At 62.0% G+C, this 23,035-nt stretch overlaps 1 protein-coding gene across 1 annotated transcript in view; it reads left to right on the top strand.

The window, feature by feature from the left end:
* The first annotated feature begins 4,711 nt into the window (after positions 1 to 4,711).
* LOC133759271 (SCO-spondin-like) overlaps positions 4,712 to 23,035 on the top strand; it is a 50,927-nt gene continuing 32,603 nt past the window's right edge. Inside the window, exons 1-41 of the mRNA XM_062190201.1 lie at positions 4,712 to 4,761; positions 4,981 to 5,163; positions 5,575 to 5,657; positions 5,843 to 6,022; positions 6,208 to 6,452; positions 6,541 to 6,640; positions 7,219 to 7,377; positions 7,469 to 7,548; positions 7,957 to 8,109; positions 8,395 to 8,566; positions 8,691 to 8,931; positions 9,209 to 9,353; positions 10,056 to 10,173; positions 10,686 to 10,861; positions 10,946 to 11,173; positions 11,374 to 11,539; positions 11,720 to 11,954; positions 12,490 to 12,679; positions 12,824 to 12,918; positions 13,165 to 13,421; positions 13,687 to 13,821; positions 14,640 to 14,836; positions 14,944 to 15,071; positions 15,150 to 15,259; positions 15,547 to 15,696; positions 15,829 to 15,922; positions 15,994 to 16,163; positions 16,393 to 16,626; positions 16,798 to 17,019; positions 17,438 to 17,674; positions 18,416 to 18,507; positions 18,602 to 18,833; positions 18,946 to 19,098; positions 19,221 to 19,361; positions 19,432 to 19,614; positions 19,709 to 19,859; positions 20,352 to 20,505; positions 20,584 to 20,638; positions 21,518 to 21,622; positions 22,078 to 22,251; positions 22,375 to 22,502. Of these exons, the coding sequence (XP_062046185.1) occupies positions 4,712 to 4,761; positions 4,981 to 5,163; positions 5,575 to 5,657; positions 5,843 to 6,022; positions 6,208 to 6,452; positions 6,541 to 6,640; positions 7,219 to 7,377; positions 7,469 to 7,548; positions 7,957 to 8,109; positions 8,395 to 8,566; positions 8,691 to 8,931; positions 9,209 to 9,353; positions 10,056 to 10,173; positions 10,686 to 10,861; positions 10,946 to 11,173; positions 11,374 to 11,539; positions 11,720 to 11,954; positions 12,490 to 12,679; positions 12,824 to 12,918; positions 13,165 to 13,421; positions 13,687 to 13,821; positions 14,640 to 14,836; positions 14,944 to 15,071; positions 15,150 to 15,259; positions 15,547 to 15,696; positions 15,829 to 15,922; positions 15,994 to 16,163; positions 16,393 to 16,626; positions 16,798 to 17,019; positions 17,438 to 17,674; positions 18,416 to 18,507; positions 18,602 to 18,833; positions 18,946 to 19,098; positions 19,221 to 19,361; positions 19,432 to 19,614; positions 19,709 to 19,859; positions 20,352 to 20,505; positions 20,584 to 20,638; positions 21,518 to 21,622; positions 22,078 to 22,251; positions 22,375 to 22,502 (6,501 nt within the window). The remainder of the gene's footprint in view (positions 4,762 to 4,980; positions 5,164 to 5,574; positions 5,658 to 5,842; positions 6,023 to 6,207; positions 6,453 to 6,540; positions 6,641 to 7,218; positions 7,378 to 7,468; positions 7,549 to 7,956; positions 8,110 to 8,394; positions 8,567 to 8,690; positions 8,932 to 9,208; positions 9,354 to 10,055; positions 10,174 to 10,685; positions 10,862 to 10,945; positions 11,174 to 11,373; positions 11,540 to 11,719; positions 11,955 to 12,489; positions 12,680 to 12,823; positions 12,919 to 13,164; positions 13,422 to 13,686; positions 13,822 to 14,639; positions 14,837 to 14,943; positions 15,072 to 15,149; positions 15,260 to 15,546; positions 15,697 to 15,828; positions 15,923 to 15,993; positions 16,164 to 16,392; positions 16,627 to 16,797; positions 17,020 to 17,437; positions 17,675 to 18,415; positions 18,508 to 18,601; positions 18,834 to 18,945; positions 19,099 to 19,220; positions 19,362 to 19,431; positions 19,615 to 19,708; positions 19,860 to 20,351; positions 20,506 to 20,583; positions 20,639 to 21,517; positions 21,623 to 22,077; positions 22,252 to 22,374; positions 22,503 to 23,035) is intronic.

Genomic DNA, 23,035 nt, shown 5'->3' on the forward strand with positions numbered 1-23,035 from the left:
CTTGGGGATCAGGCCACAGACCCTAAGGAAAAAAGATAGGCATCTTTAGAGTCTTCAGACAGCTTCCACCTGGTCCCTGGCTCTGTCCCACCCCTCCTCAGGAGCTCTCTCCAGGAGCTCTAAAGGTTTTGCCCCCAGGTATAGCTGAGGGAAATGATTTCAGAAAGAAGGGGGGAAGGGGCACCCCAGAAGAAGGCCTAGGAGCCACCTCTGCAAGCTCTGTTCAGCCTCCAGCAATCAGCTGCCCCCAGCCACCCTCGCCAGGCAGGTCTCAGAGCCAGTCCCAGTCCATCTGCACCTCCACCCTGCACCTCAGGGTCCTTGCCTGGGGAAGTGCAGGAAACACTGGATTCTCTGGGGAGGAAGTGGAAGGTGGGAGGACAGGGTGGGTAGTGGGAAACTTCATCTCCTAGGCCCTCCAGCTGTCACTGCCTGAGCCCGTGAGGGTGAAATAGAAGCCAGCCCTGGGCGGAGATAAGTGTCACTTTAGGGCCACCACTGGGGGAGCCCCTCAGAGAAGGGTCCTTGTAAAGGTAGGAAAGGACTTCCCCCTAAGCTCCTACTTCAAAACCATCCCCCACCCCTCTGGGACTCCCTACATCAGGACACTTGTTCCCGGGCCCCCTTCCCTGCTTCCCCTCCCCCAGCAGACTCCCTGTCCCCCTCTCCCAGGCAGCCTTCCCTCCCCCCTTCCCTCTCCTTCCGCCCTCTCTCCCCACCAAATGGGGCTGGCTTCTGGAGCTCCGCCCCTGCCCCGCCCCCGCCCCGCCCTCCCGCTTGCCCACACCAGACCAGCCCCTCCGGCCCCCTCTGGTTGGCCCTCTCCAGCCGCTGCCTTCCCTGACCCTCCACTCCGGGCAGTCTCCGAAGCAGCGCTCCCCTCCCCCTGCCCAGACTCTCCTGCCCTCCTGCCTCTCCTTGCTCCATCCCCCCTCCCGGCTGCGCACCCTCTCCCTTCCTTCCCCCCTCCTCTTTTCCTTCCTCCCCAACACCGCCCTCCCCTTCTCGGCTCCTCTCCCCCACCTCGCTGTCCCCTCCCCTTCCCCTCTCCTCCCCCACTCGGGGTTTCTCTTCCTTCTCCTCTCCTCCCCCTCCCCAGCCCTACTCCCCGTCTCCTCCCTCCCTCCCGCAGATCTCCTTCCCCTCCGCGGCCCCCGCCTCCCTTCCCCCTGCCTCCCCAGCAGGCTCTCGCCTCGCTTCCCTCCCCTCCCCTCCACTCCCGGGCCTCAGTGCCGCTCTTCCCCTCCCCCTTCCAGTCTGCTCCCGGGCTCTCTCCCCAGGCCCCCCACGCCAGGGGGGGGGGGGTCTAGGGTTGGCACTGCTCACACCGACCCCAGCCCTGCTCTTCCCCAGCCCGCCTCTTCTGGATCCCTTTTCTCCCCAAGACCCCTCCCTCTCAGTGGCCCTTGTCCCCATTTCTGCTCCCCCCACCCCGACTTCTCATCCCCCTCCCAAGTTTCCCTCGCCCGTTTGCCGGCGGCCTCTGTTCCTCCTCCCCAGTCACTCCGGGTCCGGCGGCTTCCCCCGCGGCGGGCTCACCTGTCAAGCGCCCTCTTCTCCAGCCCCTCCCAAGCGGCCCGAGGCTCCGCGCCCCGCTTTTCCTTCCCCTCCCCAGCGACCCCCTCCCACACTCCCTCTCCCCTCTGCCGAGACTCCGACTCCCTCCCCGCGGGACCCTCCCAACCCTTTTCCACCCGACCCACCCCCAACCCCCGCCCTGCCCTCCAGCTCCTTGTCCCCTCTCCCTTCCCCACAACCCCCCTCCCCGTCCTCCCGGCCAGTCCAGTCTCCGACCCCCTCCCCTCCCCCACCTCCCGCGCTCCCCGAGCCCCTGCCCCCAGGCTGTCACCTGCGCGGAGCTGGCAGTGCCTGTGAGTGTTCCCGAAGAAGGAGAAGCGGGCGGAGCCGCCTGCAGCCGGGAGCCTCCCTGGCCCTTACCTGGCGGCCGGCTGCTTCACCCGCTTGTGGCGGGGACCCAGGCGCCCGGGCCTCCTGCCCTGGCTGGTTCAGCTCACAATGGCGCCCGCTGCCTGCAGCTCGGGTGCCTACCGCCCAAAAGACGGACAGACTGACAGCCCCAAACTTCGCGGGGAGGGAAGAGGAAAAGACCGGAGGGAAAGGGAGCGGGGAGGAAGCGGGAGCGGAGCCCCGAGGCAGCAGGCTGGGGGCGGTAGGGGTGGGAGTCCTTAGGAGCGGGGTCGCGGGAGGGTGCACCGCGGGGCTAGGTGTGCAGGTGACGGTTTGGAGGCATGACGCCCAGAGTAGGTGACGGAAAGTGGGAGCTTAGGACCGGGGTCTGGAGGAGGGGGAGAGACAGGAGGGTGGGGAGGGGGAGGGAGAGGAGGCTCGGGAGGAAGGGCGCTGAGGCTGTGAGGGAGGGTGCTCGGCGCCTCCGAGGGAGGAGCCAGGGATAGGTGGAGCGCGGGCGGGGGGCGGCGAGGACTTGGGGGGGCAGAGGAGGGGAGGCATCCTGTGAGTGTCCCCAGGGCCCGCAGGAGCAGTCCCAGACCGAGACCCAGCTCTGCCTGGGAAACGCTGGTCCCCGGCTCCCACCCGGATAACACTCAGATCCACCCAACCCCACACCCTCCAGCCCCAAGGATTCGACGTGACAGCCTGAGGGAGAGGGCTGTGCCCTGGGGCCTTCGGAGAATGGGCCCTTCCGAAGCAGACACTGGGGGGAGAGGATTGGAGCTAGGTCCTTACAGAGAAGGCCGGGCTGGAGAAGAGGCACCAGGGGGTGAGAGGATTGGAGCTAGGTCCTTAGAGAGAAGGCCGGGCTGGAGAAGAGGCACCAGGGGGTGAGGCTGGCCCAGGGCTGGGCAGAGACTTAGGGCGGGGCCCGTGGGAGGGGCAGAGAGGGGGCTGCAGGGAGGGGAGGGTTCTCCCTGCCACCTCCCACCCCACCACGCACCCCGGCCTGGAAATCACCTTGAGTTAGGTGTGGAGGGCTTCCCTGGGCCCTCGGAATGGGCTTCTGGGGGAACCAGACCTGCTCACCCTGTCCATTTTAGAAGTGTCTCCAGCTGAAACCAGGGGTCATCATTCCAGGCCTTCTTTCTGGGAACTTTCTTCAAACTCTCCTGGGTCCTGAGCTGGAGCTGCCTCCCTCCTGTTCCTTTAGGGAGAAAAGAGGACGGTGGGGATGCAGAGCTGGGAGTCTGAGAAGGGCAGGAAAAAGATCAAGTGCCCCTGGCTCTGGGTCCCATCACAGGGATGCAGGTACCTGTGGAGTCAGGATCCCAGGGCCAGCCTCAGCAGGTGTTGACGGTTGCAGTGAGAACTTGCAGGAGCTGAGCCATAAGCTCACCAGAACACAGGAGGCTCTGGGAGCAGAATGTGTCGCCGGTGTGGTGAGGAGTGCTGTGGGCACACGGGCCTGAGTTTGGGTAACCTGGGGAGTGTGCAGGTGCTAGTGAGTGAGAGAGAGGGAGGCTGGGAACAAGTGTGGCCAGGGCCAGACCCTAGGGTGGGGAGCCAATCCTAGTGGCCTGTAAACTCCCTTGGGGGCTCATGCTGTTTTGGCCCTGGGACCAATGGTGGGCCCAGAAAAGCATTCCTAGCCTGGCTCTGGTGCCCAGCAGGCTCCTCCCTCGCTCCAGGTGGGACTCCTAAGCAGGAGGCTCAGTGGGATGTGGGGTTGAGGAGATGGAGAGGTAGGAATTTGAGGTTCAGACCATATACCAGCCTAGGAGCTGTGCTGGTAACCAGGATGTAACCAGGATCGCTCTGTGGCTGCCCCCTCCCAACAGGACACCGGAATTAGTCCATCCGGCTCAGCCTCCCTGCCACTTCCCACCCAGGCATCCTTCCTGAAGCTCCTCTCAGTCCTCAGGCCAGGCTCCATGGTTCTCCGCCCCAGGGACCCACAGAGACTCATAGAAGACAAAATGGGTCCAACCAGCCATACATAATCACCTCCTGTAAGAAGTCATGCCACACAAAGGAAAGGCTACAGTGGGCCACCTGTCTCCAGGGGAGCTCCAGCTACCCTGGAAACTCCTGCTCAACAGCTCTCACCTCCTGTGTGCCTGGTGGGAGAGGGGGTAAGAAAACAACAGGGAGAGAAACACAAAGCCAGGATTTTAGGAATGGAAGGTCATAGGGGTCATTGAGCCTTATAATCTTTTTTTTTTGTGGTGTTGAAGCCTGCCCTGAGAATCTACTGAAAGGTATGGATGGAACTGTCCTCAGAAAAACATGCACACGTGCAATTTCAAAGTCATAGAGTCCCTAGGTCCCACTGCGCACAGGTGGGAAGTCCCTAAGTTTTTGCTAGGAGGGACACTGAAGCCCAGGAAGGAAGTGTGGCACTTGTCCTGAGTCCCCCGGGTTAATCTGCAACAGTGCTTGAGGGTATGGACATGTCAGAGGCTCAGAGTCTGGCGACACCCCCCCTCCCCTTTACACACACAGCTGGGGGATTGTTTCCTGGGAGAGTTGGCCTCGAGGGGGTGGTGTGGGCAAGTCCAATCTGGTTCTTGTCAGCTGGTGCCCCAGGGTGGGGGTTGGGGGGATGAGGCGGGATAAAGCCTCCCCAGCCCAGAGAGCCTAGCTCTCCTGGCTGCCTTGAACAGGCTGCCCACCTGGCTGCAAGAGTCAGCAGTGTGGAGCAGAGGAGACCAGCACTGCTCCCCTGCAACCCTTCCGCAGCATCACATCCTTCAAGCCAGGCCTCACCTCCCCCCAGAGGAGGCCAGGCAGGGACACCATGCTGCTGCCTGCCCTCCTCTATGGGGTGGTGTGGGCACTGGCCGATGGGTAAGCAGTCCACCCTGTATCCCTCCCATTAAGATCTTCCTGCTGCTGCCCTCTGCCCGGAGACCCTCAGGGCACCAGCCTCCCCCACCCTGGGCTGCTCTCTCCACCTTGTGGTTTCAATAACTCCTGGAAGTTCACTCTTATGGATGGGAGTGGGGTCCCAAGTGACAGGGCTTCTGGGAGGCCAAGGGACAGCTGTGGTTTCCCCTCCTTGGCCAGGCGGTGGTGTGAGTGGACAGAGACAATCCACGTGGAAGAGGAAGTAGCCCCTCGCCAGGAGGACCTGGTGCCCTGCACCAGTCTCTACCATTACAGTCGCCTGGGCTGGCAGCCGGCCCTGCCCTGGAATGGCCGTGCAGGGCTCACAGGGCCACCAGTGCCTGGACTCTGTCCCATCTACAAGTGAGTGAGGGTCAGAGCCTGCACTATCTACCAGGAAGGAAGGGATGACAGCCGGACATCCTGAAACGGGGAGGGCTGGGGAGGTCCTGGCAGAAGCAGGCATTTGGGAAGCAGGTCATGGGTGGGCCCAGAGAAGGGCGGAGAGTGCAAGCTTGGAGTGGGTGGATGAGTGAGCACCAACAGTGGGCAGAGCCGCAAGTGGCACCGGGCCTGCTCCCTCTGCTGGCCCCCTAGACAGATTCCCAATGTCCTCAATTTGCATGTGAGAACATTAAGGCCAAGAGGGGAAAATGCGAGATAAGGCCCCTCACAGAATAGATGGCCAGACTAAATGTCCCAGGCCCTTTCCTGTGGTGAGGCTGGATTGGGCACTAACACCTCTCCCCGTGTCCTCCTTCTCGGTGGGTGCAGGCCCCCAGAAACCCGGCCTGCCATGTGGAACCGGACAGTGAGGGCATGCTGCCCAGGCTGGGGCGGCACCCACTGCACTGAGGGTAAGTGCCTGAGCAGGTTGGGGTGAGCGGTACCTTCTGGGGGCTCCTGGGCAGGGGAGGGAAACCCACATCTATAGTTTAGGAGCAATGCAGGCTGGCTGAGGAAGGGAGCAGGCCAGGCTGAGAGTCCCAGCTGCCCCATACATAGTCTGATTCCTCTCCGTTCTCTCTTCTGCCCACCACAGCTCTCGCCAAAGCCGGCCCTGCCAGCCACTGCTTTGCCACCTGGTATTGCCAGCTGCAGGCAGGCTCAGTTAATGCCTCAGCAGGCAGCCTGGAGGAGTGCTGCTCCCAGCCCTGGGGACACAGCTGGTGGAATAGCAGCTCCCAGGCCTGCCTCAGCTGTTCCAACCAGCGCCTCCCAGGTGGGTCCACAGAGCCCAGCATTCACCACCCCCACGGAGAGGTGCTGAGCTCTGGGTCTTGTTCAGGGCCCTGGCTGCTCCCCTTCCTGCCACAATGACTGTGCCCTGCCCTCCTGCCTCCTGCTCTGCTGGGAGCCCAGTGTCCTGTGCCTGAGCAGAGGCTTACTAGTGGTGTGTCTTGCCAGGCAACACCTCTTCCCCGGCCCTCCTGCAGCCCCTGGCAGGGGCTGTGGGCCAGCTCTGGAGCCAGCGCCAGCGTCCCTCAGCCACCTGTGCCACCTGGTCTGGCTTCCACTACCGCACCTTTGATGGGCGCCACTACCACTTCCTGGGCCGCTGCACCTACCTGCTGGCAGGAGTGGCTGATTCCACCTGGGCTGTCCACCTGCGGCCTGGGGGCCACTGTCCCCAGCCTGGGAACTGTCATTCGGTGAGGTGCAGGAGCTGGGGATGGCCCCAGGGAAGGGCAGCACAGGGGAGCTGAGCCACTGATCCCTTTGCACTCTGCGTCCTCCCAGGTTCGTGTGGCAATGGGCCCCGAGGAGGTACTGGTCCAGGGTGGCCATGTCTCTGTGAATGGGCAGCTGGTCCCCGAGGGGGAGTCTCGGCTGCTCCACGGTGAGGGCATGGTGGGGCAAGAAACTGACTGCCCAGGGTCTTACTGGCCCCTCTTGGTCAGGCTGCCCACCTTCTGGGCAGGTTCAGAAGAGCAGCTGAGGTCAGCTTACAATGCAGCCTCTGCCTCCTCACCCCCAACACTGCTGGTGGAAGGGGTCTGGAAATGAGAAACCACCTTCCCCGCCCCATTATCTCCCTCAGAGTGTAGCCTTGGGCAAGTCCCTCAGCTTAACTGCCCCAACATCAAGGGAGCATTGAACCTCAGTTTCCCCATGGGCCTTGGGAGTATATGATGAGGAAGCACTTTGGGGCTAATCGAAGGGAGGCTCTCCTGCTGGAAGCTTTGTCCTGGCTGGGATCCCAGGGGCAAGGTGGGGGTGGGCTTCCATGTGCCTGTGTGTATGTGCACACGCATGTATGTGTGTGGGTGTATGGGAGATAAAGTGCAGAGCTCTCCAGAGTTGTGAGATTTCTTCCCTGCTCCTGTCCTTCTCTGAGCTGCTTGAGCCCTGCTGTAGAGGTGGGAGGGGTGAGGAGAGTGGCCACAGGAGACCAAGTGACCCCCTCCCCCTGCCCAGGGTTGAGCCTGCAGTGGCAGGGGGACTGGCTGGTGCTGTCAGGGGGCCTAGGAGTCGTTGTGCGGCTGGACAGGTCCAGCGCAGTCTCCATCTCGGTGGACCATGAGCTCTGGGGACTGACACAGGGCCTCTGTGGGCTCTACAATGGCCGGCCTGAGGGTAAGTGGAGGTGCAGCTTGGGTAGTGGGTACAGGAGGGAGGGAGACATAGGAAACCTCAGGTCCCACACCTCTACCTCGTCTGTCCTCAGATGACTTTGTAGAACCAGGTGGGGAACTGGCCATGTTAGCTGCCACCTTTGGGAATTCCTGGAGGCTCCTTGACTCTGAGGTGAGAATGTCCTCCTGGGGCCCTGTCCCCACCTGCCTGCCCTCTCCTGGCTTCTCAGCCCCAGCCACTGCTCCTACTCCTCCCAGCCTTTGTTCTGTCTCCATCTCTGGTCTGTTCCCAGGATGGGATGGGCTATCTCCCAGAGCTGGGCCCTGGGGTCCCACAAGGAGCCCAGCTACCTGCCATAAGCTGACTGTGAGGGCATGCATCTGCCGCCCTGGCCCAGTAGCTGCTCATGGAACCACTTTCCTCTCCCCAGTGGGGCTTGCCACCCTGCTGCTGTCCATAGCCCCAGGATGGGCACTGCAGTAGGACCTTGAACTGGATACAAGGGCAGTGGTCACCTTCTGGGTGCCCTGGTTAATGTCCCTCACCACTGCCATCTGGCTTGCCTCTGTTTGTCACCAGCCTGGGTGTCTGGATGCAGTGGAGGTGGCCCAGGGCTGTGAGGGCCTCCTGGGGGACACAGGGGCAGGAGTTGAACCTGGCCGACTGCGAGCAGAAGCCCAGGACGTGTGCCACCAACTGCTGGACAATCCATTCCGGCAGTGCCATGCCCAGGTATGGGTAGTGATAGGGATGGTATCTGGCTCCAAGGGATCAGTGCTACAGAGGTGCCAGTTAGGTAAACTGGTCCTGCCACTAGATTGCTTTGGGCCATTATTCTAGCCAGGTCCCTCTCTGCCCTCAGCTCTGTCTCTGGAATATGCAGTGTCTCATATACAGAATCTCAGAGCAATTTTCCAGTACTCATTCTGTTTATCAATCCGGAGGTAATGGAAGCAGAAGGTGGCAGGTACTGGCAAGAAGGCACTTATGGGCTGAGGGGATGTCCATTCTTGGCAGGTTCCCCCAGATGAGTACCACGAGGCCTGCCTCATCACCTACTGTGCAGGGGCCATGGCAGGCAGCAGTCGGGAGGAGCTGCGGCAGGCCGTGTGCACCACGTTCACCATCTACGCCCAGACCTGTGCCAAGCAGCGTGTCCATGTGCACTGGCGGAAGCCTGGCTTCTGTGGTACTGACTAGGCCTCCTGCCCTGCAGAATTGGCCAAGGGCCTTCCTCTGCCACCTCCCAGGGCCTCCCACCTCCTCGGGGCCAGTTCTGGCAGAGGACTACAGCCCCTCTTCTGTGCCCACAGAGCGCCTGTGCCCTGGGGGCCAGCTCTACTCGGACTGCGTCTCCTCCTGCCCACGCAGCTGCTCAGCAGTGGGTGAGGCCGAGGAGCCGTCCTGCCGAGAAGAGTGTGTGAGTGGCTGTGAGTGCCCGGCCGGCCTCTTCTGGGATGGCGCCCTCTGTGTGCCCGTTGCCCGATGCCCCTGCTACCACCGGCGCCAGCGCTATGCCCCTGGTGACACTGTGCACCAGCTGTGTAACCCGTGGTGGGTCCCCAGGCCTTGCCGAGGGTGGTGGCTGTGTGGTTCTCTCTGATTCCCACTTTTATGCTGTGGCTGCAGCCTGCCTCCCCCAAATAGTGAGCCTTCTCCTAGGCCTCCCGCACAGATCTGCCACTTCTCCCGGCATGATGGGTGGTCCTGCTGACACCTGGCTAGTGCTGTCTACCCCTTCCAGGGATGGTGGGGGGAGAGAAGGTACTGGGATGCTGGGGAAGGAAGTCCTCTCCAGCTCAGCTGATGCCACATAACACTGTGCCCACAGCGTGTGCCAGGATGGCCTCTGGCACTGTGCCCAGGCCCGGTGCCCTGCTGAGTGTGCAGTGGGCGGGGACGGCCACTACCTCACTTTTGATGGGCGGAGCTTCTCCTTCCGAGGCAGCCAGGGTTGCCGCTACAACTTGGTGCAGGTGGGCAGAGGACAAGCTCCGGGAAGGGGTAGGGGGGTCTTGCTAGAGCTGGGGCCTGCCTAGGGGGTATCCTGGTGACTGCAAGGAAAGCATTAAAGAAATCAACAAAGCTCACAGCCATGCAAGGAAAAGTTGAGTGAGACCCACTGTTGTGGGGAGATGGCTCTGCCGTCCCAGAGCCCACATTCCGTTTCCCACCTGCTCCTTAGGCGCCCCAGGAGAATCTCCCTGTCCTCACCACCCCAGCCCAGGGCCTCAAAACCAAACTGTCCCCAGAGTCCCCTCTCACACATAGGACAGACTGGGCTCATCACGGGCCACTTCAGGCAAGACAGCCATAGGGAATGTGAAGTGTTCCTTCCCACTCCAGCCCACTCCCAATAAAGTCCTGTCACTTCCCGGGCTCAGGTGCAGGCCCTGTTCTGTTCAGCCCATTGGAGTCTCATCAGTCATCTCTCCACCTAACTACTGGGTCATTCCCGCTGCTTTACAAGCAGCATGGTGTCCTCAGGTGACTGGTGGCCACCCTCCTGACACAGCACACACAGCCAAAGATGCACATGCATATACATGCACACACACACACACCAGCCCTTGGCCAGGGTCGGGCCTCACCTACCCCCGGCTGTACTGAAGGTATTCTGTAGAGAAGGTTCACAGAGGCCTCCCCAGATAACCTGAGGCTCTGCCCCTACCCCCCAGGACTACACGAAGGGGCAGCTGCTGATCACGCTGGAGCACGGGGCCTGCGACTCTGGCAGCTGCCTCCACGCCCTCTCTGTCTCTCTGGGAGATACCCACATCCAGCTCAGGGACTCAGGTAGCCTCAGCCCCGCCTCCTCAGGCCACTCGCCAGGCCTTTGTCCCCTCTCCTCCCACCACTTGGAGGCCAAGACTGTCCCCTGCCTCAACTTCCACCAGTCTTCCAGATCTGAAGCAGACATTGTCCTGGGAAAATTTTCTAAGGCATCTTCTGACCTGTCTTTGGGGGAAAAAGAAAGCCATACAATGAGGAGAGTCGAGGAGCCCTGGTGGTGTGACCAGGCCTGGCAGGCCCTCTCAGCACTGTGCTCCATACCTCCCCCTCCCCCCCTCTCTCTGCATCTCCGTATATTCATGGCTTTCTCACATGCTGACCTCAAAGAGAAAGGGACAGGCAAAAATGGATGCTGGAGGAAGGGAGGGCTCAAGTAGGACAGGTGACCTCCAGAGGTCATTCTATTTGAGGCCCTGACACCGGCCCTCCCACTTCAACCCCAAGGTCCTTCCCTCCTTGCAGCCCCCTACTCGCACCTGCTGCCCCAACTCCCCTCATCAGGCTCCTTGTTCCAGGAGCTGTCCTGGTTGATGGTGAGGATGTACACTTGCCCTGGATTGGTGCTAGAGGGCTCAGCATCTTCCATGCCTCCTCTACCTTCCTGCTGCTGCGCTGGCCAGGGGCCCGACTCCTCTGGGGGCTATCTGACCCGGCAGCCTACATCACCTTGGACCCTCGGCTTGCCCATCAGGTGTGCCAGGGTGGTGGATGAGTGGCTGGGCAAGGCCACAGTGGGACTGGATGTGACTGTCCTCTGTGCACTCCTGTGGCCCAGGTGCAGGGCCTGTGTGGCACCTTCACCTGGAACCAGTGGGATGATTTCCTGACACCAGCAGGGGACGTGGAGACCAGCGTTGCTGCCTTCACTAGCAAGTTCCAGGTGCTGGGCAAGGAAAGCTGTCCCCCAGGGGACAGTGCCCCCCTCTCTCCCTGCAGCATCCACTCCCAGCACCACATTTTTGCAGAGGCAGCCTGTGCCATCCTGCAAGGCTCAACCTTTCAGGTAGCCAGCTTGGGCTCCTTCCTCTCCTGTAAGATGGGAAAACACCTGCTCTACCCTCCTTCTGGGCTTTGGGGAGGATTAAGGGAGACAGACGGCCTTAACCACAGAGCTGCTGAGGACAGGGAGGGCACAGTGGGGACTTGAGGGGATGGGGCTATCCGTGGGGGAGGAGCTGACCCACTTCCTGTCTCCCTCCCAAGGAGTGCCATGGGCTGGTGGACAGGGAGCCATTCCGGCTGCGCTGCCTGGCAGCCGTGTGTGGCTGTGCCACCGGCAGGGACTGCCTGTGCCCAGTGCTTTCCGCCTATGCGCGCCGCTGTGCCCAGGAGGGGGCCCCGCCTCTCTGGAGGAACGAAACCCTCTGCCGTGAGTCCCTGGGCCCAGCCAGACCCAGCTCGTTTACCAGCCTCCTTTTAGGAGTAGCTGGGGAGAACCTCTGAACTTGAGGGTTTTGCTGGACTTATTATTCCCCTGGGGGAGGCACAGGAGGTGTAGTCAGAGCTGGCATTGGTTGTGCCCCTGATCCGCATGTGTCCCTGTGCCCAGCTGTGCTGTGTCCTGGAGGCCAGGAGTACCAGGAGTGTGCCCCGGTGTGTGGTCTGCACTGCGGACAGCCAGAAGACTGCGGGGAGCTGGGTGGCTGTGTGGCTGGTTGTAACTGCCCCCCAGGGCTGCTATGGGACCCCGAGGGCCAGTGTGTGCCCCCCAGCCTTTGCTCCTGCCAGCTTGGAGCCCACCGCTATGCACCTGGCAGTGCCATCACAAAGAACTGCAACCGCTGGTGAGGGTGGCAGCGTCTGAGGCAAGGGCAGCACCTAGTGTGATACAGAGGAGCTTCCGAGAGAGTGGGCTGGGCTGTGTCTGGGACGGGGTAGGGGCTGGGGCGCTAGAGTCCAGAATAATCTAGTGAAGTAGGAAGTAGAAGGATTGACCCCACTTTGCAGATTAGGAAACAGGCTCAGATGGGTTTGACAGCTTGTTAATGAGAAAGAAAAGCGGGTTTGGGGCCAGTATCCAAGGCTTGGTGGTGAGGGTGAGGCTCCGGTGGAACCTGTCTCCTACCCAGGCTGAGAGATAGGGCTCAATGTTTTGGCCCAGAGACTGGCCCAGCCAGGGCGGAAGGGGCGCCAGTGTCTGTCCCCAGCATGGTCTTTTGGCTGTTGGGAGGTGAGCTGCTCAGGTCTCCGGTGTGAGGACTGGCTTTGCCCTCAACATTGGAGGATGCAGACACCGGGGTCCCCAGTGTCGGGGCCTGAGACTCTCACCGGGTCAGATCGGGGCCTGACTCTTACTCCCTCCCTCCCATCTGCTGGCAGTGTCTGCCAGGACAGGGGTCTCTGGAACTGCACAGCTCACCGCTGCCCCCCACAGCGGACATTCTGCCCCCGGGAGCTTGTCTATGCCCCTGGTGCCTGCCTCCTCACCTGCGACAACCTCAGCGCCAACCTCTCCTGCCCCACGGGTGGCACTGACAGCTGTGTCTGTCCCCCAGGCACCGTGCTGCTGGTGAGGCTGGGAAGGGGCTGCATGGGGCAGTGGGGTGGTCTTCCCAAAGCCAGGGTACTGTCTGCTCCCCCTAGCTGCCCCAAAGAGTAGGCAGAGCCGTCAGGCAGCTCTCTGCAGTGCCCCTTGTCCCTGCCCTCTGCCCAGGAGGAGCGCTGTGTGCCTCCTGACCTCTGTCCCTGCCGTCACAATGGGCAGTGGTACCCACCCAACGCCACCATCCAGGAAGACTGCAATGTTTGGTATGTCCAGCCCCCAGGACCTGGAACCCTTTGACTCCATGACCCCAAGCTCCCTCCACTAGAAGAGGGGGTGGTGGTAGGTGGGATAGGAAGTCTGGGTTGGCATGGATGATGGGAACCTTCCAAGCTCCCTCCACAACTGAAGGCCCCACTGGGGTTCTTTGGAACCCAGGCCAGCTGCATGCCCCATGCACAGCTGCCAGGGCCCCTTCAGTGACTTTTTATCCCTCCCAACCCTGCCTGCAGCGTGTGCCTGGACCGGCAGTGGCACTGCACAAAGCATCAGTGCAGTGGTCGGTGCCAGGCATCCGGCGGCCCCCACTATGTGACCTTTGATGGACTGGCTCTCACCTTCCCTGGGGCCTGTGAGTACCTGCTGGTGCGAGAGGCCAGCGGCCACTTCAGCGTCTCTGCCCAGAACCTGCCCTGCGGGGCCAGTGGCCTCACCTGCACCAAGGCACTGGCTGTGCGTCTGGAGACCACTGTCGTGCACCTGCTCAGAGGTGGGTGCACTGCCTGTGGAGAGGTGGGGTGCACTAGCCTGGCATCACAGCTCCCCAGGGCTCCCTGTAATCCTCTCACAGCCTCCTCCCTGGGCCTGGTGCCTCTCCTCATGGTTGGGACCTGTAGCTCTGGGAGAGTCCCTGAATTCAAGACACAGAGGAGTTGAATGCCTTGCCAGGGTCATGTAGGTAGAGAAGCACAAGAAGCATGTGTGGCAAGGCCATTTACGCCAGGCTGGGCCTGAATGCATCTGTTCCTCCACAGGCCAGGCGGTGATGGTGAATGGGGTGAGCATTACACCCCCCAAGGTGTACACAGGCCCTGGGCTGAGCCTGCGCCGAGCCGGCCTCTTCCTGCTGCTGACAACCCGCCTGGGCCTCACCCTGCTCTGGGATGGAGGTCAGCTCCCTGCCCACCTGATCTGTACTTGGCCTTAGCACCAAGGGGCTGGACTCTGCCAAGCCCTCCCTCCCACTGCCTGATGGTCCTTCTTCCTGACCCACGTAGCTCCAAGGTCAGGGCTGAGCACCCCTCGCCCACCCAGGGCAGATTCCCAGACTGACCACCCCTCTCCTAGCCTCTGCTCCATTCCCCTAGCCCAGCTGCCACCCCTAACTCTCAGACCAAGCGGGTCAGTTTCCAAAAGATGTTTGCATAATTCTATTGTTCTTTATCCTGAGAGCAATATCACTTCGGCAAAGCAACATTTAGAAAATACTAAGTTTTAGAGAGAAGAAATGCAAATAAATCTCATAACATCCCATCACCCAGACACAGGCAGTTGGTGGTTTAGAAATAGAACTGTGACTGGGAAACTGAGGGAAGCCCAAATAACCCTCCTACGGACTTGGCTCAGCACAGTGGAGCTGTCCCCAAGCTTGTGGCCACTGAGAGCTGCGGCAGTGGGAGATCTCACTGTCCATCCTGGAGCCCAGTTCTTCATCCAGAATCTGGCCAGATGGAGAATATTCCTACTTCCTCCCCAGCCTGGCTCCAATTAGAAAAATAAAATGGCACTGCTACTTCTCACCCCCACTCCCACCCCAAATGTAGGTCTGTTTATGTATCACCATCAATCACTCCCCCAAGAGGGCACCAGCGCCTCCTGTTGGTGGGGTGGGAACCATGCAGGAGGGTACCCACACACCTTGGGTCTTTTCTCCCCACCAAGGCCCTGGTGAGGGCCCCAGGGTCATTGTCTATGATGCTGCTGCCAGGCACCCGGGTCCTGGTGCAGCTCTCTCCCCAGTTCCATGGCCGTGTGGCTGGGTTGTGTGGAGACTTTGACGGAGATGCCAGTAATGACCTGCGGAGCCGCCAGGGAGTCCTGGAGCCCACAGCTGAGCTAGCTGCCCACTCCTGGCGCCTCAGTCCCCTCTGTCCTGAGCCAGGAGACCTGCCGCACCCCTGCACTGTGAGCCCAGCAGGAAAGGGAGAAGGGAGGTGGGGGTTCCGGAGCCTGGGGCAGAGGAGGGCTTCGGGCTGGCCAGGCGCTGTATACAAGTGCATCTGTGCCTACAGGTGAACACCCACCGGGCCGGCTGGGCTCGGGCCCGCTGCGGGGTGATGCTGCAGCCACTTTTTGCCCAGTGCCACTCCACAGTGGCCCCACAGCAGCACTACGAGTGGTGTGTTTACGATGCCTGCGGGTGAGGAGCGGCCGGCCTGCTGAGGGGTGAAGGTTGGGGGGACCAGGTTCTGAGGGTGCTGAGTGCTCCCTCCCACAGCTGCGATTCGGGAGGTGACTGTGAGTGCCTCTGCTCTGCCATCGCCACCTACGCAGACGAGTGTGCCCGGCACGGCCACCATGTGCGCTGGCGCAGTCAGGAGCTGTGCCGTGAGTGTACCTGCCCTCCCACCCATCCCACGTTCAGCCAGCCAGCCTTTCAGGTGCTCAAGGGCAAATGCGGCTTGAGTGCTCACTGTGGGCCAGATGCTTTTCTAGATGAACAAAGTAGACACCAATGGCTGCCACGCAGAGCTGACATGTTCCAAAGTGCCTGGGGGAAGTCTCCATGTGTCCTGTGTACTCCATGGGTGTCACATTCGGCTAGCTCACCCAGTACCACTGCAAACTAGTACCTTTGCAGCTTGGCAAACCAAGCCTCTCTCCTCTCTACCCAGCCTTGCAGTGTGAAGGCGGACAGGTGTATGAGGCCTGTGGGCCCACATGTCCCCCAACCTGCCATGACCACCAGTCTGTGCCTGAGTGGCACTGCCGGGCAGTTGCCTGTGTGGAGGGCTGCTTCTGCCCCGAGGGGACCCTGCTGCATGGTATGTAGAGGCAGAACGGGCGGAGGGGAGGGGGCACTGGGACTGGGAAAGGGCCACGAGGCCATGGGGGGCAGGGCAGGGCCAGGAGCCCTGTGCCACTTTCTCTCGGAGCCCTGCTGTCTGTGCTCTCAGGAGGAAGCTGCGTGGAGCCGGCTGCCTGCCCCTGTGAGTGGCGTGGCAGCTCCTTCCCGCCGGGGACTGTGCTGCAGAAGGACTGTGAGAACTGGTGAGTGAGGTGGGCTGGGGAGTGCTTAGAGGAGCCCTGCCTGTGCTGATCCCGGGGCTCTGTGTGCTCAGTACGTGCCAGGAAAGCCAGTGGCACTGTGGCAGTGACGGTACCCACTGTGAGGAGGTGGTGCCTGGCTGTGCAGAGGGAGAGGCCCTGTGCCAGGAGAGCGGGCACTGTGTGCCCCATGAGTGGCTTTGTGACAACCAGGATGACTGTGGCGATGGTTCAGACGAGGAGGGTGAGTGTCCTCGCCTGTGTGTGGCAATGACAGGGACGGGAAACTGGGTTTACTAGGGCTGCAGCAGGTGCCCCCAGAGTGGCTTCCCCCTGCTGCCCCGCTGTTCCCACTGCCGGAGCTACGACTTGTAAGGGCTGAGGTGTGGGTAGGGTGTTTGCTCCTGCTGGGGTTGGGGCTTCTCTAGGATCTTTCAACAGTGTCTTGAGCCTGTTCACTTGCCCTACGCCAGGCTGTGCCACCCCAGGCTGTGGTGAGGGGCAGATGTCCTGCAGCTCTGGCCACTGCCTGCCCCTGGCCCTGCTCTGTGATGGGCAGGATGATTGTGGAGATGGCATGGATGAGCAAGGCTGCCCGTGCCCACCAGACTCATTGGCCTGTGCTGATGGGCACTGCCTGCCCCCCGCCCTGCTGTGCGACGGGCACCCTGACTGCCCAGATGCTGCTGATGAAGAGTCCTGTCTAGGTGAGTTGCCCCACCCTGCATTCCTGCCCACCAGGCACCCCTCACACACACACACACACACACACCCCAACTCCACATGAGCCTATCCTTGCTTGGCCAGGTTCCCCCTATGTGTTCCCAGAGAGAGTCAGGACAGTGGTTGTTGGAACAGCTCCTCTCTTCTGGTTGCAGGGCAGGTGGACTGCGTGCCTGGGGAGGTGTTCTGTGCTGATGGTACCTGTGTGCGGGCCTTCCAGCTCTGTGACGGAGCCTGGGACTGCCCTGATGGCGCGGATGAGGGGCCTGGGCATTGCCCCCTGCCCTCTCTGCCCGTGCCCCCCGCTGGCACCTTGCCTGGCCCATCCACTGGCTCCGTGGACACTGCACCAAGTCCCTCCGCCAGCAGCGGCGCTGGTGAGTCTCCAGTGGGGACTGGCGTGAGAAGGCTGGCTGGGGCTGGCCAAGAGAGGGAGGGTGGGAGAGGGCGTTGGCTGCGGCGCTCTGCGGTGAGACGCAGCCGGCAGACTTCCAGACATCGAAGGGAGGAGAGGGCTTCTTAGGGAGATCGAAGGAGCCTAGCCCTTACTTCCAAGCCGTTAAGGCCTCCCTGAGCGAAAAGGGTGTGTAGTGGAAGTTCCTGGGCCAAGGAGGCAGCAAAATGCAGGAGGGGTCTGACCTCGGGGAGGGGCTGGAGGTGGAGTAAGGGGCGGGGGCCAGGGCGGGCCTGCAGCGCGGAGGGGCCTGCGGCTGCGGTAGCAACGCGAGACACGCCCGCCCGGGGCGGCGGAGCCGGTTGTGCGTCGCCCAGGGTGTCACCCAGTGCCCGCCGCAGCGCCTCCCTGCGGCCCCTGGGAGTTCCCGTGCGGCAGCGGCGAGTGCACACCGCGGGGCTGGCGCTGCGACGCCGAGGAGGACTGCACCGACGGCAGTGACGAGCGCGGCTGCGGCCGGCCCTGTGCGCCGCACCACGTGCCCTGCGCCAGCGGCCCGCACTGCGTGGCCCCGGGGCAGTTCTGCGATGGCGTGCGGCAGTGCCCCGATGGCTTGGACGAGGCTCCCGACGCCTGCGGTGAGCGCCCTGTCCGCGCCTCTCCCCGCGCGCGCACCGCTCCCCGCCAACGCCCCCTGCCGCCCCCAGGGGGCGCAGCTAGAGAATGATGGAGGTGCGGAGGCATCTGAATAATCCGTGCCGCTTTCCCCTCTTCTCTGCTCTTTTGCAAGAGACTTTCTGTTTAAAACTTGTATGCCCCCTCACCCAGCCCTGGGGAGAGAAGGAAGAGGGCTTTAGTCTTGGCCCACAGCTGGGCAAGAAGGGTCAAGACGGAGTGAGTCTCTGTGGAGGGCTTCTCTGTCCCCAGCTTCTCCCCGCCACACCTGAGTGGAGCACTCGTTGTCCCCTGCAAATCAGTGCTGCAAGGTGCTGGCCACCCCTCCCCAGGCCTGCCTGCCCCTCCTTTCAGTGTCCTGTGAGCCTGATACCGCCCCCTGTTGGCTCTGCTCCTACCTGCCCCCTCCCAGTGCCAGCTCCTCTTCCCCAAGGGGCCGAGAAGGGCAGCAGGCCATGTCCAATGGTATCCACAGGCTCCACCCAGCTGCCGCCCTGCCCCGGCCTCTTCCCCTGCGGCTTGGCTCCCTGGCTATGCCTGAAGCCAGAGCAGCTCTGCGACGGGAGCCCTGACTGTCCCCAGGGTGACGACGAGCTGGGCTGTGGTATGGACACTTTGTTCCCACGATGGGGGTGGGGGGCATGGTTGCATGAGCCAGGAAGAGAGCCCTGCCCCCCATGACTGTTTTTGCTCTTCTTCCCCAGAGAGGCTGCCAGCCCCAGGAGGCCCCAACAGGACAGGGGACCCCTGCCCAGAATACACCTGCCCAAATGGAGTCTGCATTGGTTTCCAGCTGGTGAGGGTGGGGAACGGGGTGGAGAAGGCGGGGACACTGTGTCCCCCGCCCCAGTACAGCGGGAGCCCTGAGTGACCCTCACCCTGCTCCCCAGGTGTGTGATGGGCAACCCGACTGCACGTTGGCAGGGGAGGCAGGGCCCTCCCCAGAAGAACAGGGTTGCGGGGCCTGGAGCCCCTGGAGCCCGTGGAGCCCGTGCAGCCAGACCTGCGGGCCTGGGGTGCAGGGCCGGAGCCGCCGCTGCTCCCCGCCCAGTGTTCCGGTGCTACAGTACTGCCCAGGCCCCGAGCACCAGTCTCAGGCCTGCTTCACTGTGGCCTGCCCAGGTAAGTGGCCTGGGCCACGAGGGAGGGGCAGAGGACAGTGGGGCCGGTGCAGTAGAGGTGCAAGGAAGTCCACTGGGCCTGCCTCAAAGCTTCCTGCCCTTCCCCTTCCCAGTGGACGGTGAGTGGAGCTCCTGGTCTCCCTGGTCTGTGTGCTCTGACCCATGCCAAGGGACTGTGACACGGCAGCGCCACTGCCACCCGCCCCAGAATGGAGGCCAGGCCTGTGCCTTGCTGCCTGGAGGCCCTCACAGCACCCGCCAAACTAGTGAGTAGAAGGGAGGAGGGCCCCAGGTGGGGCACAGGTGGGCCCTGCTGCAGGGGGGAGGTTTGCCTCTGCTGCAGGCCCACCCGCCCTGACCTCTGACCTCTGCTTCTGCTTCGTCTCAGAGCCCTGCTCCCAGGATGGCTGCCCCAATGCCACCTGCTCGGGGGAGCTAGTGTTCTGGCCCTGTGCCCCCTGCCCTCTGACCTGTGATGACATCTCTGTCCAGGCCAGGTGCCCACCTGACCATTCCTGCAGCAGCCCAGGTATGGGAACTCTAGGCCCAGGGTCAGGCTCTGTATCTGTGGATGGAAGCCTCACCCTGGGCCTTCCTAGGCTGCTGGTGCCCAGAAGGTCAGGTGCTGGGCAGCGAGGGGCGGTGTGTGTGGCCTCGGCAGTGCCCCTGCCTGGTGGATGGTGCCCGCTACTGGCCTGGGCAGCGCATCAAGACCAACTGCCGACTCTGTGTCTGCCAAGATGGGAGGCCGCGACGCTGCCGGCCCAACCCAGACTGTGCAGGTGGGGCCTTCCTTTCCCTTCCCTGGGCTCCCTGTCCCATCCCCGGGCCACCCAGCCCCTCTTTCTGGCCCTGACTCTTGCCCTGCACCCCTAGTGAGCTGTGGTTGGTCATCTTGGTCCCCCTGGGCCGAGTGCCTGGGCCCTTGCGGGAGCCAGAGCATCCAATGGTCCTTCCGGAGTCCCAACAACCCCCGCCTCGTGGGCCAAGGTCACCAATGCCGTGGCATCCACCGCAAGGCCCGCAGGTGCTGTGCCCCACCCCAGGGACCCATCCTCACCCCCACCTCCTGCTCAGGCAGCTTCTTGTTTGGCCCTTCACATGCCAGCAGCTCTGCATCCATCACAGATTCCCAGTTAGGACCCCGACCCTGTGGACCCCCATGTCTAAACCCCAGTACTCCCAGCATCTTTGGGGATCCCCAGTCCTCTCCTATTTCAGTTTTCTTCCCCTTAGATCCAAAAGCAGGGTAGACAGAGTCTACAAATGCTGCTTGATAAATCCAGGGCAGGAGTGGGCAGGATCTGCCCACCTGGTCCCCACTGGGCTGGCACAAATTGTCTCCCTCCTCTTGTAGGCTACTTGCAGTTTTCAGGTGCAGCGGTTGGGTGGGGGATAGGGTGGCCAGATATCCCCACTCGTCCTGAGTCCCAGGAATCCCCATACACAGTTCCAGTAAACCAGAGGGTTGGCCACCGTGGGGCCCCCTCACAGGCCAGTGCCAACCCTCCCTCCCTAGGTGCCAGACAGAGCTGTGCGAGGGCTGTGAGCAGAGGGGCCGGGCCCGCCGTGTTGGGGAGCGCTGGCGTGGGGGCCCCTGCCTTGTGTGCCAGTGTCTGCACAACCACACTGCACACTGCTCCCCCTACTGCCCACTGGGCAGCTGCCCCAAGGTGAGGTGTCTGGGAGTGGGGTGGGCAGAGGCCGGGCTCGGAGGAGGTGGACAGGTGCCTGACTTCCGTGCTCTACAGGGCTGGGTCCTAGTGGAAGGTGTGGGAGAATCGTGCTGTCACTGTGCCCTGCCTGGTGAGTGGGTCTGGGGTGTGGCAGGGGTTCTTGGAGAGAGCTGAGGATGGTGGCATGGAGCAGGGGGCCAGGGGGCCAGCCAGACATCCCAGCCTCAGGAGGATGGGAAACTGGGAAACCTGGTGCTAGACCCAGGAGAGGGAATGAGCCCTCTGGAGCTTGTCCCTGCGCTCTCTCTCTCTCTCTCTCTTTCTCTCTCTCTCTCTCTCTCTTCTTGCCTGCCCTGTCCCATTGGGGCATTCTGCTTCCCCCATGGTGCCATCCTTGAGGGTGCCCCCCTCTCTCCAGGTCAGGCATGCTTGCTTCCCTGTCTCCTGCAGAGCAGCCAAGATACAGGTGGGCTTTATCTTGCTAAGATGCTTTTTCAAGAGCATCTTTACTTGGAAATGAGTTGCAAATGAAATGGGAGAGGGGCAAAGGTTCAAAAATGGGTGTAACTTATGGGTCCAACTTCCTTATCCTAAAAGTGCACCCACAGGTTGCTGAGGTTAGGATGGAGTCGGCATGGACAGTTGTACAGGTTGTTCACTGCACAGGTTAGCTGGCGAGGGGTAACTGGACTCTAGCCTGCAAAACTGGACCTGAATAGAAACACACAAATATGCCCCATTAATGACAGCAGCCTGGCTTAGGAGCTGCTCCTGCTCTGTCTTGGTCCAAAAATGGCTTAAGATTGGCAATTTTGTTCCACATTCTCTATTCAGTAGAGGTGACAACCTACAATTCACACCAAGGAGAGGAGGTGGAGCTTTTCCAGTTAGGAGGTTGTTCCCGGGAAGCAGGGAACAAGGAAGCAGGGAGAAGCCTGGAGTGTTGGGCTGAGGACTGGTGTGAGCCTCTTTTGGCCTCTGCCTCCTGACCCCCGAGTGTCGTCAACAGGAGAAAACCACACAGTGTCTCCAGTGACCACTCCTGCCCAAGCTCCAGAGCCCAGTCCCCAGATTGGACCCCGTCTGACCACCTACATTCTGCCTTCACTGGGCGGTAAGAGCTGCGTGCCTTCAGGATGGGTGTCGAGAGGGAATATGTTGCCCAACCTGGAAGGGGTCCCAGGACCCCTGGCGTCCCATGCAGTGGAGGACATCCTAAGAGTGTGAGAGTCATCCCATCTGAAGTGGCCTCCCCTGATTCTGCCATCTTGGGACCAACCTCTGGTCCTGGGCCAAGCTCAGCTGGCTGAGCCTTTCAGATTTGCTGGCTCTGCTTGGCTTCCTAACATGCGGGCAGCCCCTGCCAGCCTCTGTCCTCCCTGCCCAGCTCCATCCTCCCCACCCCAGCTCCATCCTCCCCTCCCCAGCTCCGTCCTCCCCACCCCAGCTCCGTCCTCCCCTCCCCAGCTCCGTCCTCCCCACCCCAGCTCTGTCCTCCCCTCCCCAGCTCCATCCTCCCCACCCCAGCTCCATCCTCCCCTCCCCAGCCTCTGTCCTTTCTGTGTCCAGACCCCTGCTACGCTCCCCTGCACCTGCCCCAGCTGCCCGAGGAGGGCCTACACGCATTGCCCCAGCAGCTGGAGCACCTCCTGGGGGCTCCCACCAGGGTTCCCCACCCTCAGACATGGAGCCCTGGAGAACACTACCTGCAGCTGGACCTGCTGCAGCCCCGAAACCTAACTGGTGAGCAGGGAGTCTGAGGTGCACAGAGGAGGTGTGAAGGGACAGTGATGGGGGCTGGGGTGAGGTGGGGCAGGGGTGCCTCCCTCATCTCTGGTCCTTGCCCTGGCCCTGGCCTCTCCCCAGGCATCATCATGCAGGGCGCTCGTCCCTCCAGTGCTTACGTCACCAGCTTCTCCCTCCAGTTCAGCATTGATGGTCTGCACTGGCATGACTATCACGACATCCTGCCGGGCACCCTGCCTCCACCCAAGGTACCACCCATGGGCCCTTGTGCCAGTAACCCACCATGCCACTTTGTCATTGTCCCCAAGTTCCTTTCAATCTCCCTGAGGAGCAGGCCCTACACCTGTTGCTTGTCGGACACCTGTAAGTAGCAGGGACTGTGCTCTGTGGAGCAGAGGACCCAGGGGCCACTGTTAAGTGGACTTGAGAAACCACTGAAGTAGCTCAGGGTAGGCATGCAAAATTCTACAGCTGGGGGTAGAAAGGAGCTGTCAAATTCACTGACAACTCCAGGGAGTGCAGACCCACATGGGTCCTCGTGGAGCAGCCTGGGCTACGCCCTGCCCTCCTGGTGCGCATCCTCCCTGGGGAGACAAAGCCTGTGAGTGGTTAGAATCCGTCCACACCAGTGGGTCACTCTCACTGTTCAGGAGCACCTGCTCTGTGCCAGGTGCCAGGCCGAGCTGTGGTGCCACAGCAGTGAGCACCCCCTGGCCTCTGCCCTCAGAGCCCTGCTCGCTCAGTGGAAGGAGCTTCAGCCAGGACCCACATGGCAACTCCA

This window comes from Lepus europaeus, chromosome 5 (assembly GCF_033115175.1).
Source record: "Lepus europaeus isolate LE1 chromosome 5, mLepTim1.pri, whole genome shotgun sequence".
NCBI lineage: Eukaryota > Metazoa > Chordata > Mammalia > Lagomorpha > Leporidae > Lepus > Lepus europaeus.